At 37.5% G+C, this 14,356-nt stretch overlaps 1 protein-coding gene across 1 annotated transcript; it reads left to right on the top strand.

Annotated features, from left to right (window-relative positions):
• The first annotated feature begins 221 nt into the window (after positions 1–221).
• paip1 (poly(A) binding protein interacting protein 1) lies at positions 222–7,250 on the top strand. The gene is made up of 11 exons (XM_053324698.1): positions 222–613; positions 1,805–1,956; positions 2,099–2,293; positions 2,444–2,556; positions 2,845–2,956; positions 3,254–3,379; positions 3,473–3,579; positions 3,937–4,051; positions 4,143–4,197; positions 4,978–5,056; positions 6,053–7,250. The coding sequence occupies exons 1-11, from the start codon at positions 418–420 to the stop codon at positions 6,138–6,140; spliced, it is 1,338 nt and encodes a 445-aa protein (XP_053180673.1). The 5' UTR covers positions 222–417; the 3' UTR covers positions 6,141–7,250.
• The last annotated feature ends 7,106 nt before the right edge of the window (positions 7,251–14,356 follow it).

The following is a 14,356-nucleotide window of genomic DNA, read 5'->3' as shown; positions in this document are numbered from 1 at the left end:
AAATATAAATAATAAAGCAAAGTACTTCAATTGTACTTAAAGACATAAATGTACTTTGAACCACTGCAATCTGCACACTTTAAATCTGAACTTTCTACTCCGTTCCACTAGAGGGAGACAGCCTCACCTTGATCTCAACACATCCATGATAATCAATGACAGCGAGTTTGTTGTTAGAGGAAGTAGCCAAAAAAAAAAAAAAAAAAAAAAGTTGTGTGTATACTCGCCCGATCGAGAGAAAGCCAACATGAAAGACAGATAGGGCGTGTTTTTTTGTTGTTGCTGTGATAAAACACAAACAATCCCCCCCCTCTCTCTTTTAGCAAAACTGGAAGAACTCGTGCACCGTGAGCAGGATTTATTTTTACCATTTTTCAGATGCTGCTTTGAGAGTCAGAGCTGACAACACGAGCAGTCATGAACGACAATTTCGACCGAGCTCCTGGAGCAGGGAGATCCCGCAACCACCCAGCGGACCCGGGGCTTCTGGCTGCCTCCGGGGACGGGGACTCCAAAACCACGCTTTTTAACCAAAGGGAACCATTGAGACAGCCGAGGACATCTCCGCCTTTCTCTGAGAACAACATCAGCGACATGATCGGCTCCGGCGGAGGTAACATTAGGGAGCTAACTTAGCTATTAGCCACTTTCAGATTCACTTTCCTGCAAATTGCGCTTGCTTGGCACGGTTTACTGAAGGCCAGAGCTTGTTCCTGCCTCCATTTAAAAGTGGACACAATATTTCCTCTCCTTTAAACCTCTTGAGCAGATTTTTTTTGTCAGTAATGTTAGCTAGCCAGATGCTAAATACCAGTAACAGAAGCTAACCGTATCATCATTTTTGGCGCTGCGACATGCACCTGTTGGATTATTATTATTTCATGTGAGGTAACGCAGCATCTAAATAAAGCTCCCACTCATATGTCACATAGTTAACTAGTTTGGTGCCACAGTTATGGCTGTCTAAACCCAGTTTACACTTCGTTTGTAGAGCTAACCCTAGTTCAGGTTTCATCTCTAAATCTGATCATGGAGCTGAGACTGAGGATTAAGGGTAGGAGGGTGATGATTATGGTATACACATATTACTATGTCACTTAATGCAACCTGTGAATGCTGTTAAAGGTAAATATAGATGTTAAAACTCTTACAAAACCACATCATTGTCAGTCAGTGTGAGTGGGAATTGTTGGACATTGGTATCTTGCTGGTCCCATAGCCAGCATGGTACTAATTTCTGGGATGACAGCCAACTAACCACACAAATTTCTCCACCATGTTGCTGGGTACTGTCCTTTAGCTGCCCCTGCAGTCTGATAATGTAAGTCTATATATTTATTCATACTGTCCAACATATCTCATGAAAGATCAAACTTATCAGATTTATAAGTATTCAAAGCCAGATATACCCAAGTATTCTGTGCCATAATCTCATTATTTACCCCATAACTATTTAGAGTGACATGTTGCTTCATTAGACTCAGCATAGACACTGTACTTTATTTTGAGTCTATCCCAAACACATCGCCCTGCTGCTGTAAATACTCATTAGCACACCAAATCTGTGGCTGAAAATAGGCCCCAACAAAAGCACTATTCATTCCTGTTTGAGTTCACTAAAAACTACAGAGCCAAACTGTTTTAGGAAACTACTCAGCCTTTATTAAGAATAAAATATGTTCTGCGTTTGTGAATAAATAGTGGACAAAAATAGTAATATCGAATATCACACGCTTTATCCGTGAGGGAAGAGTGGCATCGCAAATGACAAAAACTGAGGACATGTTTCTTCTTCCTGTTTCAGATTGTAAAAGACAGAACAAACCACAACAAAGTGCAAATGCCAACAATGCTTCAGTCTCCAGAGGATCTAATGATGTGGATTCCTTGGTCAAGACATCGAAGCTTTCAGCTACCGCTGCAGAGTTTGTCCCCTCCGGAATTAACCTGTATGAAGTAAGAGACATTTTACACAATCACATCATTTATCCTGACACTACTACTCTTTTTCTTGAAGTATTTTAAACAAGTAGGAGTCATATTCAGTTTTAATAGGTTATGCAAAGTGTTTTTCATGTTTTTATTGTGATTTTTGTAGGATCCCAGTTACGATGACTATGAAAGCGATTACAGTGAACCTTCCTTGGCTTCTACGGTCACAGAATTCCTCGCCCACCTGAGCTCCTCGCCCGGGTCCTTTGAGTCGGATGTCGAATACATAACTGGTATATTCAATTCTTGGGTTACCACTGAAGAGCTGTTGCAGGAGCTGGTGGAGCTGATCTACACAGAGGTAATGGACACACACATTCAGTCCTCATTTTGCCCTTTGTGTGTTCATGTTTCAGGAAGAATACATAATAGTCTACATACTGTATATATTAGGATAGATTTGAGTAGATTAATGTACACCACTGAGTGTGAAATGTCCTTTTCATTGCAGTCCACCGCCATTCCTAACTTCTCTTACACTGGTGCCAGGCTCTGTAACTACCTGTCCCATCACCTTATTGTCAGCCCACCAAGTGGTAACTTTCGCCAGCTGCTCCTGAAAAGGTGATTTTTATTTCTGCATTCATAAAAAATGTCTTGTATTTTCATATCGGGGTTAAACAACATCTTATGACAATCAACACAATTTGTTAAAAAAGAATGACAGTAAATGTTTTATTTGTTTGTTTTTTAATTAGAACATAAGGTATAAGCTGTAGTAGAGTAAACATCTGTAGTGGTACAAACTGACAAGCTTTTGGGAGACAAATAATAAGGTCAATATGTAAATCAGCTTTAACTATCATCGTTCAGTCAAATTGCCATTAAACGGAAGAATGGCGTCTGTTTTAGATGTCGACAAGAATTTGAACAGAGGGATGCAGCGGTCCGAGGAGACACTGACACTCAGAAGAAATTTCACTCCTTTGTGCTCTTTCTGGGAGAGCTCTATCTTCACCTGGAGGTAAGAGGTCCCTCTCACTTGCCTGGTGTCCTGATGTGTGTCAAGTTTTCTTGTAGGCAGTATTAAGATGTCATTACAAATGTTGTTGTTTTTTTTGTTTTTTTTTTATAGTACACAAACAAAACAAAGGCACATCATTATGTCTTCATTAGGACCTCACTTCGCCAATTTTCCTAGCAGACTTGCCGGACCGACTACATGTATATGTTGTAGATCTAGGGAAAAGTCACCAGCGTTAGAACACTCCCCAATGTGTATTCAACCTTTTCAATGACTATTATTTCTTTGTTTGTTTAGATAAAGAGTAAAAATGGACCTCCAAATCGAGCTAATGTCCTCCTTGATGCTCTGAAAGACCTGATGAAAAGTCTGCTCTCTAATCCTGTGGATGCAAACCTCATCTGTGCTGTGAAACTGCTTAAGGTGCCACATCTCATTTGGATATATGTGTGTGTAAATGTTTGCAGCAAGTTGTATTGATTAGAACCATAATAAGTACATGTGTTTTCTTTGCAGCTGACAGGTTCTGTCCTGGATGATACATGGAAAGAAAGTGGAAAACCACATATGGAAGAAATCATCCAAACAATAGAGAAAATTCTACTAGATGCCACTTGCAGTAGGTGTGTGCATATCTGTATGGCTCTGTTGTGTGCAACTGCTACTCAGTTTATACATTTTCAGAAGTGTCTGCAAACATAGTTGTAATCATTGATCATGTGTGTCTGAGGTGCCAGTGTTGAAGTCAATAATTCAGTAGAGTAGATCATCTTTGATAAAGAGAGATCATTTGTCCACATGATGTATAAATTCACAGATTTAGAGGTTTGTTGTAGAGTTTTTGCCTTTTAACACACAGCACCATAAACATAAGTCAGCCTTAAATTCAACTAAAGGCTGAAGTGACACAAACAAGGACAGTTCAGACTGGAATGAATACCCTGTGTATAACTTTTTGATGAGTATGTTTTCCTCTTCAGAGATGTCCGACAAATGCTTCTGAAACTAGTAGAGCTAAGATCCAGTGACTGGGGCAGAGTTCGTGCTTCAGCGGCCAGTAATGCTACACCAGAAAATGACCCCAACTACTTTATGGTGTGTGTCAGATGTTCCTTACATACTTTTTTTCATTCTACAGTTTACAGTCTGTGTATTTCAGTTTGGTATCGTGTTTTTTTCCTCACAGAATGAACCTACATTCTACACAGAAGATGGGACACCGTTTACTGCAGCTGACCCCGGTAAGGAAACGTAAACATATTCATTATAGATCAGGAGGGGGCAACATGGGCTTTACGTTCTTCCAGACAAGCAGATCTGTTCTACTGTTAAGTCAGTGACTGGTTCAGGTGCAGAGAGGTAGGATAGTTCAGGTCTTGCCTTGTTCATTAAAAATTAACAGAGTAAAATAAATCTATTTAATGTTTATTAGTATATTAAACTCTGGTTTTATAACTTAAAAGAATGAAATAATAATAAACCATGTTTTTTGGTTGTGGTGATTATGTAATGTTGTTTTTGAAATGTGTGCTTTTTATGCCTAGTTAAAATTGATACAAATTCACCTCTCAATTGTGATGTGTAAATGTTGCTGATTCTGTACAATATACAAGAAATACACTCTGTAATTTGATATAAAATTACAACATAGAGCTTGATGCAAACAGAATTTATACTGACATGAAAGACATGTAGTAAATTTAATAAAAGTTAAGTATATTTAATAATTTTGTTTTCCACAAACTAAAGAACTATTTATTTTTGTTTTGATGATGCTCATATGTACAAATTGATGCTACACATAACAAAATGCTGTCATAAGTCGTTGAAGTTTCTATACATTCTACATTCATATTTTAGACACGAGCAGCAGGTTGTATTTGTTTAGAAAGAAACAATTTTGTTATAAATACACATTTTTCTGCTGAACTCGCCCTGGTGACACTCATCAGCCAAGTAACTGAAAAAGGGCAGCTGAGAAATATTTTCAACTGAATGTTTGCCTCTCACTGCTTTTACAGAATATGCTGAGAAATACCAAGAGATCTTGGACAGGCAGGACTATTTCCATGATACTTGTGGAGACAATGGAAATGAAGAGTAAGTACTCACTGAAGATGTGAAGTAATATAGACCGCCACCTACTTCACTGGGCAACCTTGGGTTGATGCTTATTTCTATGAATACAACTCAATGATTATAACTACTACATCTAGTACTTGTCAGGTATATATTCAGAATACCTTTCCTTTAGGTTAGCTGTATAACCTAAAATGCTAAGCATGCAGCTACAGTGAACCTCAGTTAGTTTAGGCAGTTCATTTTCTCCACCTGCTCTGTTCATTCAGCGCTGCCTCAGGTGACCTGAATGAACCACAATGAACCACATGGCACTGACCAGCCATTACATTTTCCTTGCTTACTTAAAACTGGCTCTGTTGGCATATAAAAAAATCTATACATGACATGCACATAATATTATAATCAATTCTCTTCCTTGATTGACAGAATAGCTGAATGTTTCTGTCTCTTGAATTGTGTGTCTTACACATGTATTCATATTGGGCACATACTCAACATGTAGTCACATGAATAATTTCAGCGCTCTCACTGCAGATTGCAAATGAGAATTACTGCAATACATTACTGATTCTGTACAAACACGCGGGTGCTGCACTTATTGTCTGGGTTTTTCATCATCAACTCATGGCATTATTTCAACCTCAACCATTAGAGGTTCAACAGTGCCACCGTGCTGGCACATTTTTGGTCATGTGACTGGATAGCGGCTTCACACAGGTCGTATCACTTACATTGACTTGTGGGCCCCTGAGCTTGGCGAATGTGTTTGACTGGCCCACAATGCAACAGGGTCGACCAGGGCCTCTGTTTCAGTTTAGTCAGCAGTTGAGTGTGAAAGAGAGCTAAGCTCACGCCTATCCTCTCTCTCTCAGAACTGTGTGTGTGTGTCTGCGTGCTTGTGTTTTTGTGCGTCTGTTATATTTTGTCAGACAAACCATCACAACACTCAGGACACATCTGTCTTAAAATTCTGAAAAATTAAATTCTGAATCCCTCCATTTCTTGTGTCCACAGGTACGACTTTGAAGATGAGATGGATCCTGAGATAGAAGAAGCATTTGAGAATTTTTGTTTAGAATCAGAGAGAAAACGACAACAATGACGTGAGAGTGTGAATCTGTCAGACTTAACAGGCACATACAGTACTTCCCACTCAACTTGCTGGAATGTTGAAAAGCAAAGGAAACTAGTATCAGATAGGTTCAAACTTTTATTTTACTGCAAAGAAGCATTTTAACAAGAAACGCTGTTCATAGTTGCACTCCTGACACTTTTCTTTGGTCAGTGTTGATTAGCAAATGGGGACAATCAGTTGGATAATTGTTCGAAATGTTAAGGTATTAAGATTTTCTTTGGACTTGGAAGTTCTCTCTTTGTTGTTTTTAAATTCTTTGGGAACTTTTTTTTCTTTGCGCCTAAAGTAAATGCCAAGAGGGAAATAGTGTGCTGTGTGGATTTATTGCTGTGAAGTTATTTTCCGAAATGGCAGAAAGTTTCATAAAATGTGTGAATAATTTGTTAAATACTAATTAATGCCCCATGCATAAAGTGCCGGCCAGCAGACTTAAATCATTGTCGGAGATGCGTAATCTTAATGTACAATGCTCTGTAGATGGGGAGGATGGGGGGGGGGTGGGGGGGTTGGCTGTAGTAGTAGCATACAGTGCATATACAGACTCAAGCTCCACTGTTGTCAAACTCTGTCTCTTGTCTGGTTGCCAATATTTAACACTATAACCACAAAGCTATTTGCTTCTCTGGTTTTAGTTCACTCAAGTTCAAGAACTCTGAAATACTGTGCCGTTTATAAGGAGCATTATAGCACAAAACACCAACTGGAATATGTGAATATAGACAGAAGATATTATTTAATTCCTTTAGAGGGTTATAGTAATGACTCAAAATTCTGAGAATGCAGTGCATCTAAATCCCGTTTATTTCCTGAATGTAGCTTTAAATATCTACACATCTTGCAGTTTGCAACAGTCAGCGTGATGTATAGTACCAGTCAAACGTTTGGGCACACCTTCCCATTCGCTTTGAATGATAAATTCTGTCCAAACGTTTGCCTGGTACTGCAAATCACCTGCATAAGACTGAAAGACTGTTAACCAGCAATCCATGGAACCCATAAAAAGGAATGTTGTTTTATAGTTTGTACATATTATTATTTATAGTATTGTTTGCCTGCAATAAATTCTTTATAATGTGATATTTTGTTTGAGTTGTGTTCTGTAATTTAAGTGACTACAGCAATGCTTTGGTCTAAAGATTTGATATGGAGTCACCTAATAACTGAGTTAAGTCATCATTGAACTTAGTTGCCAGAGATGTGTTGATTCAACTCTAAAGTTGATTATGTGGTTAGTGGTGGTGTTGTTATGGATCATATTATATTCAGAGGCACCTTGGACATAATATGAAACCACCTCTTAATGTAATGCAGATCATCATTGCTAACTGCAGTCTTATAAATTACCTGCTAATCTGATTACAAATTGTAAAGTTTACCTAAAATTATCTCCAACAGACACACAATCTCTATCAAAAGTCAATAATTGTATATTTACCTGAATTGAAGATGTAATTGTATTTCTGAAGTAACCTACTCTTCTTATATTGGTTTTGTAGTGAACACAAAAATATTTCCTTACTAGAAATTATGTGAACAGACTCTGCCATCATGTGGTAACTTTGTGTAAGTGCAACACTTTCCAGGTAAATAAGTGGATGTCGTTAATTTATAGTGTTTTGTTCCATTTCCAGTTGTTGATCCAGTCACACCCACACTGCAACAAACTTTAGAAATGTACACTGTGTCCTGAGAATAGCAGGAACCAACATCATGCATTGCAGTGTTCTGGATAAACTATAGCTCACTGATTCACATTGACCTGGTACATGGAAGGAGTGTTATATTCACAAGTTTCAGGCCCTTTGTTATGGTGCATTATGCAAAAAAATAAAAAATAAACATTGGTTAATCCATATTACAATAATCCAATTTAGATTAGTCACATTTCAAGCTTTTTTGTCATAACTTTTTTGTAAGTTGATGCAGTGAGCCAAGATGTGCAGGTGTAGGAAAGATGCCTATTCAATACATACTCTACTGTAAATCAATTCAACTTTATGAGACTTATTTTTTTAATTTGAGACTGAAGTTCTTATTTAAAGCTATCATTTCAGATATTAATGATTGTGTTGTGTTACATTGAGGTGTGTTGACTGTAAGAGGTATACATAGTAAATATACTGTACATAGTGATAATACATGTTTATATCTTCTTATGTACATATTTCTTCTTTTTTATTACTTAATGCATTCATTTCTTAATTAATTACAAATGAGTTCTTGGTTTTAAGTATCCTGTTAATGTTCCACATTCCTACATATTAAACAGATGAAGGTCATCAGGTTGTTAAATCTAGGAGTGTGGAGATTTATTTAAGCCTTTGTCGCCACCTTGTGACCAAGTTTAATAATGTCAGCAATTGTTTATAGTCAAGAAACTGCAGCCATGATCTGTAAAAATTTTGAATACTTCTAAGGACTTTTGAATGAGTATTTTTCAATTATGATATCACAAATTGAGTAAAGCAGTAAATTATTTTTAGACTACTACTACAGGTTAGTGTGAATGAAGCATTACCAAAATGTACACTGTTACAACTGTAAAGAGCAGATGAATTAGATCTGTGGCGGTGATGGTGTAGTATGTTGGTTTATCAAAAACAAGATGGTGAGTAGTTCAGCTTTTCATGTCTTCAGGCTTGACAGTATCCAAGCTCCAGTAGGTCACACAACCACCTTTTCCATACCAAAAAAAGTTAGGGAACTTCTTTGTTTCCATGTGAGAAATTTGTCATGTGTGCTCCGAATGGCCTTGAAAATTCTTAGTGGTTGTTGGACTACAGTCGTGACATTCCCTCAACCTCGACACACCACAGCTATTGTTCTTGCTACAATGCAATAACTCTTTTGTTCTGTGTAACTCTAAGCAATAAGCATATGTTGAAAGAAAGACTCAGATCTTGGATTGCATCTAAGAATATATGTTTTGCTCTGTGATACTGTGTGTATGTCTTTTATATCTGTCAGGGGTACAGCCAGCCTACTGAGGCATCCTGGTGGCCCGGCGGTATATGATGCATGCCATACAACCACAACTCTCCTGGTTTGAGTCTTGCCGGGACCTTTGTTGCATGTCACCTCCTCTTACAGTGGGTGTCAAAAACACAAATCATTCACAGAATACCACTTGAAGCTAGATAGCATACTTTAATGCGGTAGCCCCATCACATTTTAAATATACAATAGGATATTTTTTAGTATTCGGTTTCATTGTACTTTAGAATGAAACGCCTTTCAGTGAGATTGAACTAAATTGCAAACATCTGCCAGTTGTTACTACTGTGGACAAAATACTTTTTTTGTACAAGAATGGAAACAGCCTCCCACAAGTCTGTCTCCAATTTATTGTCAACAAGCAGCAGTAATGTTGCACTTATCTGCATCAAATAGGAATTCATATGAAGTAGTATTCTGCTGTTAACGTTTTGTGACATTCTTCACATTGTTTATGAAAACAAAAATATTATGAAGGGATAGCTTCACAATTTATCAAGTGTGTCCTAAAACAATAGTCAGGTACCCAAATGAACATGGACACATGTTGTTCTTGCTGTAATCATCCTTCTGTTCACACTGGCCAGTTTATTTGAATAATAATATGAGGCTTCAGACATTGTTATTAGTCAAGTAAAATAAACTTAGTCTTTTTAGTGGCACAGTCCCTGTTTTTGAATAGGGAAACACTAATAAACTATAAATGGGGATGATATCTTTTTTCTTTTTTTTTACCAACTCATACAGCTGAAGCCTTATTATCTTTGGACTATCTGGGGAGTTCAGCCCCTAAAACTTGCATTGTAAGGGCACTTGATTATTGTTTTCTGACTTGCTTGAAAAACATGAACCTGTCCTTTTATTTGCATAGAACTGCAGTGTGTGTGTGTGTGTGTGTGTGTGTGTGTGTGTGTGTGTGTGTGTGCGCTTTGTGCTGGCTACCATGTTTACTAGATGCCACGTACATGTCTTGCCATTTACATGTATAAACTGAGGAAGCACATTGCTCAAGGATGATATCTTATCTGTAAACCACAAGTTGCCAATGCATGACTTGCACAAAATATTGCATTGTCTGAACTGCATTTCCAACATTTTTAGTGTCACTTTAGGATTGTTAGTTTGGTCTCCTGCTGGGAAACACACCTGTACAAATCTTACCAAAAAAAGAGTTTTTGGTCATGTGACAGGATAGTCACATTACCACCGTGTCTGTGCGCAGTCATTGACTCGTGAGCCCCTCTGAGCCTGCTGGATGTGACTGTCTGGCACACAATAAAACAGGGCAAACCAGGGCCTTAGATTCCCATTGGTCAGCAGATGGGTGTGAAAGAGGGATTAGCTCTGTGCTACAATCCACTCACCCAGAACTCTGTGTGTGTTTCCTGCTTCATGAATAATGTGGTTTTAAAACTTATTAATAATGTTAATTAATAATGTCTGCAAACTTTACTACTGAAGCTTATTGCTGCCACGCCAGAAAAATAAAAAAGCATCAGTATCACGTTATGTTGTGAAACTTATCATGTTATACACATTTGAATGAGGAAACGGTGTGCAGAGAACAGATATGTGGCTCATTTACACAAGTTAAGTGATATGTTTGGGTTGAGACATGGCGAGATCCTGCTGTTAATGAGCACCGTGGTATATGCTTACACTGAGAAGAATTTTATAAATAAATACATGGGGCTGTATGCGGACTGTCTGGCTCATTCATCCAGTTGTATACAGATGGATGAATGAGTCAGTCAGACCCTACTCAGGTAGGGTCATTCATTCATTGATCTGGTGTGAGGAGCCACCTCTGTCCACAGGCACTAACACAGATGTTAAGGAACCACAGGTTGTGGTTTTCTGACTAGATGCACAAAAGACAGATCTCTCTCCGTAGCCTTCATCGTAGGATGTTTTAACCATAGATAGGCCTCACTTCTAACAGCTAGGGGGAATAATCACATCAGATAGAGACGTGTGCCCTTGTTTGTTGCATGTCACATATCATTCACAGAAAATGGTTTGAGACCTTTGTTGCATGTCACCTCATCTTACAGTGGGTGTCAAAAATACAAATCATTCACAGAATACCACTTGAAGCTAGATAGCATACTTTAATGTGGTAGCCCCATCACATTTTAAATATAAAATAGGATGTTTTTGAGTATTGGGTTTCATTGTACTTCTAGAATGAAACGCCTTTCAGTGAGCCTTAATTAAATTGCAAACATCTGCCAGTTGTTACTACTGTGGACAAAATACGTTTTCGTACAAGAATGACAGTCTCCCACAAGTTGTCTCCAGTTTATTGTCAACAAGCAGCAGTAATGTTGCACTTATTTGCATGAACTAGGAATTCATATGAGATAGCATTCTGCTGTTAACGTTTTGTGACATTCTTCACATTGTTTATGAAAACAAAAATATTATGAAGGAGGCATTTAGTGAAGGAGGAAGTGTAGGAGTAGCCTACATCACGGGGAGCCCACCTCTGTCTGAGACGGTATAACGTAATCTATCATGTTATAACGTGATGTATAACGTGATACTGAAACCTATTATAACGTGATATAACATGATATTGAAAGCTATCATAACGTGATATCTATAACGTGTTATTGAAACTTATCATGTTATAACGTGATATGTATAACATGATATGTTTCGGTATCAGGTTGTAACGTGGTACTTATCACGTTATAAGTTTCCCGTTATAATATGATAGGTTTCAGTATCACGTTATAACGTTATAATGATACTGGTGATGACACAATACGCTTCCCTAACGACAGTAGTATATTGCTGAGTTGCAACCTAAGACTGAGTTAGTGTTTGAAAATGATGTCAAGAAAGTGCTGCTTTTGTTTAAGGAAAACATAGACTTGTGATTTTATTAATAACTGAAATACTTCAATTCATTTTTATGTTATAATCTTACAAGGCTATGCAGGATTGGACAATAACATAAATATATCATTTTTAACTATTATTAAACCTTTATTTAAGGTGAGTCTTCATGCAATCTTTCAAAAAACATGCATGCAAACTTCAAAAACACACTAAACGGATCTAGCTAAGGAAGCAATCATAAATTCCAATTTTTGCCTCCAAAGCCTTCAGTATATTTTTAAATGCCATTAGGATTAGGCCAATTAGGATCAATTTGGTTCAAAGGGTAGAGAACATAAAGGCCTGCTTGCCAAATTCATTGCAAACTTTAGATATGGACAGTAAGAGGGTGTCATTTAAGGGCAAAAAATAATTGCTAGTTTTGAGTCATATATACCCAGAAAGGGGGGGGGGGGACTTGTGGTTGGGGGGCGGGGGGGGAACTTGTGGTTGAGTCTGCATGTACGAGAGATCAGCAGAGTCAAGCAGGAAATAACATAGTCTATCTGTGACATGTAATGCTCTTAAATACCCCTTAATAGCCATTCAATGAACAGCACCTTTGAAGGTTTCCATGTTCAGATTGTAATTTATTTGTGTCAGAGAGGTGTTGATTCAAATCTGTGAATGTTTTGATGATGCAGTTTGTGGTCAGTCAGAAAACAAACTTACAAAAACCACCAGATGCCCAACAGAACCATAAGCTATGAATACTTTAATTAATTTGTCACTTTTTTTCTGGCAGAAAGATGTTCTAGTGACAGCTGATAACAGTATATTTTATGGATTATGTGGAGTAAAAGGGACACTAATTCTGAAAAAGACGCTGTTGAACTTTTTAAGTGTTATTTTTCAGTTCTGTAAGCACCACAAAATAATTTTGATCCACTTTTATCATGTTGGAGAGATGGAGGAAATCAGGAAAAACTTGGAAAAACAAAATCAAAAGAGTATCACTCGATGTCTTTAGAGGAAAGTGGGAAAATACCTTTTTCATATGGGTGTGCTGACACTTTAATACAAAAATAAAAGGACAAAGTCTCACTATAAATAGTCTTCATCCTGGTCAGCTTCAAATGATTCATGATCCTTTTCAGAGGGGATTTTTTATGGAATGCCCACACTTTTCCATTATGTAGGGTCCTGACAGGAAAATAACAGTACTCTGCTGTTTCAAGATCCTTCCTTACATTGTTCAATATGGAAGAGCCGCAATATGTAACATTAGTATTGAGAGTGAAACTCACCTTACAAGTTTTCGTTTTACTTTTGTAAAATAGAAAAAAAGGAAAAAAGGGTGAATGAATCAGTTCTCAAAACAAGACTTGTCTGTGGTCTGTGACATTAGCAGCTTTTCAAATGAGACATGCCTCTTCCAGGAACTGCTCTTCATCACCATCAAACAAAAGCTTAGACTAGCTTACTTTGGATTCTCAAGGTGATGCTGCTCACTGGATGACTTATACACGAATCATGACTGCACAAACAGAGGAGTGGGCTGCTGAAAAAGGATGAATGTTGTTTCTTTTTGGCAACACAAAACCATTTAATTACTTGAACTAAATCACAAAACAGAGGATTGTAGGTCTGTGTCCTGCCTGTCTCCCCAAAGACTGTAGTATGTATGGACACTGAAGTGAAAGAGTTACAGTTACATCAGGACTGCTTTCATTTGGATCACAGTTCACAGCAAACAGTTTGCAAACTTCTGACAACTAGGCCGTCAACTATTACGGAACTTTTGTGGTTGGTGATGTCAAAGCCTAAATTGTGGTAATTTATAGGGTGCGTTTACGTATGTTAGAAATTTAAAGTTTGACATGAGTTCTTTGGAAGGGTGGAAATACTGTGGTTAATGATGTTCAACTTCTCTCATGAGAACAGCGTCTCTTAATGAGACTCTGCCTTTGCAGGCTGCTTTTTCTTTTAAACACCATTAACAAATGGAATAAGCTACATATCTATCTGGAAACCAGCAAAAAAATCCATATTTTCTCGTGTGAAGTTATAAAAGGGATTATTAGTAATCAGTCTTGCCAGCATTAATTTGACATGTGTATGGGGGGGACTTATAATGAAAGTTAACTAGTAGCTAAAACTGGCACAAAGCATCTTCCTTCTTTGTTTGAGATTAATGTATTTTATTTTAATGTAAATTTAATAAACTAAACTAAAGAATTTAACAGCAAGTTCATTCGTCTTAGCCAGGACAGCAATACAGAAGAATTCTTCCAGTATAGAATAGTTTAATCTTAGTCTAATTAGTCAAAGTGATTAAATAATTGTTTCCCTATTTGTGGGAA

This window comes from Scomber japonicus, chromosome 9 (genome assembly GCF_027409825.1).
Source record: "Scomber japonicus isolate fScoJap1 chromosome 9, fScoJap1.pri, whole genome shotgun sequence".
NCBI classification, from domain to species: domain Eukaryota; kingdom Metazoa; phylum Chordata; class Actinopteri; order Scombriformes; family Scombridae; genus Scomber; species Scomber japonicus.
Note: the sequence above shows the minus strand (reverse complement) of the source record. Positions and strands in the feature narration are given on the sequence as shown.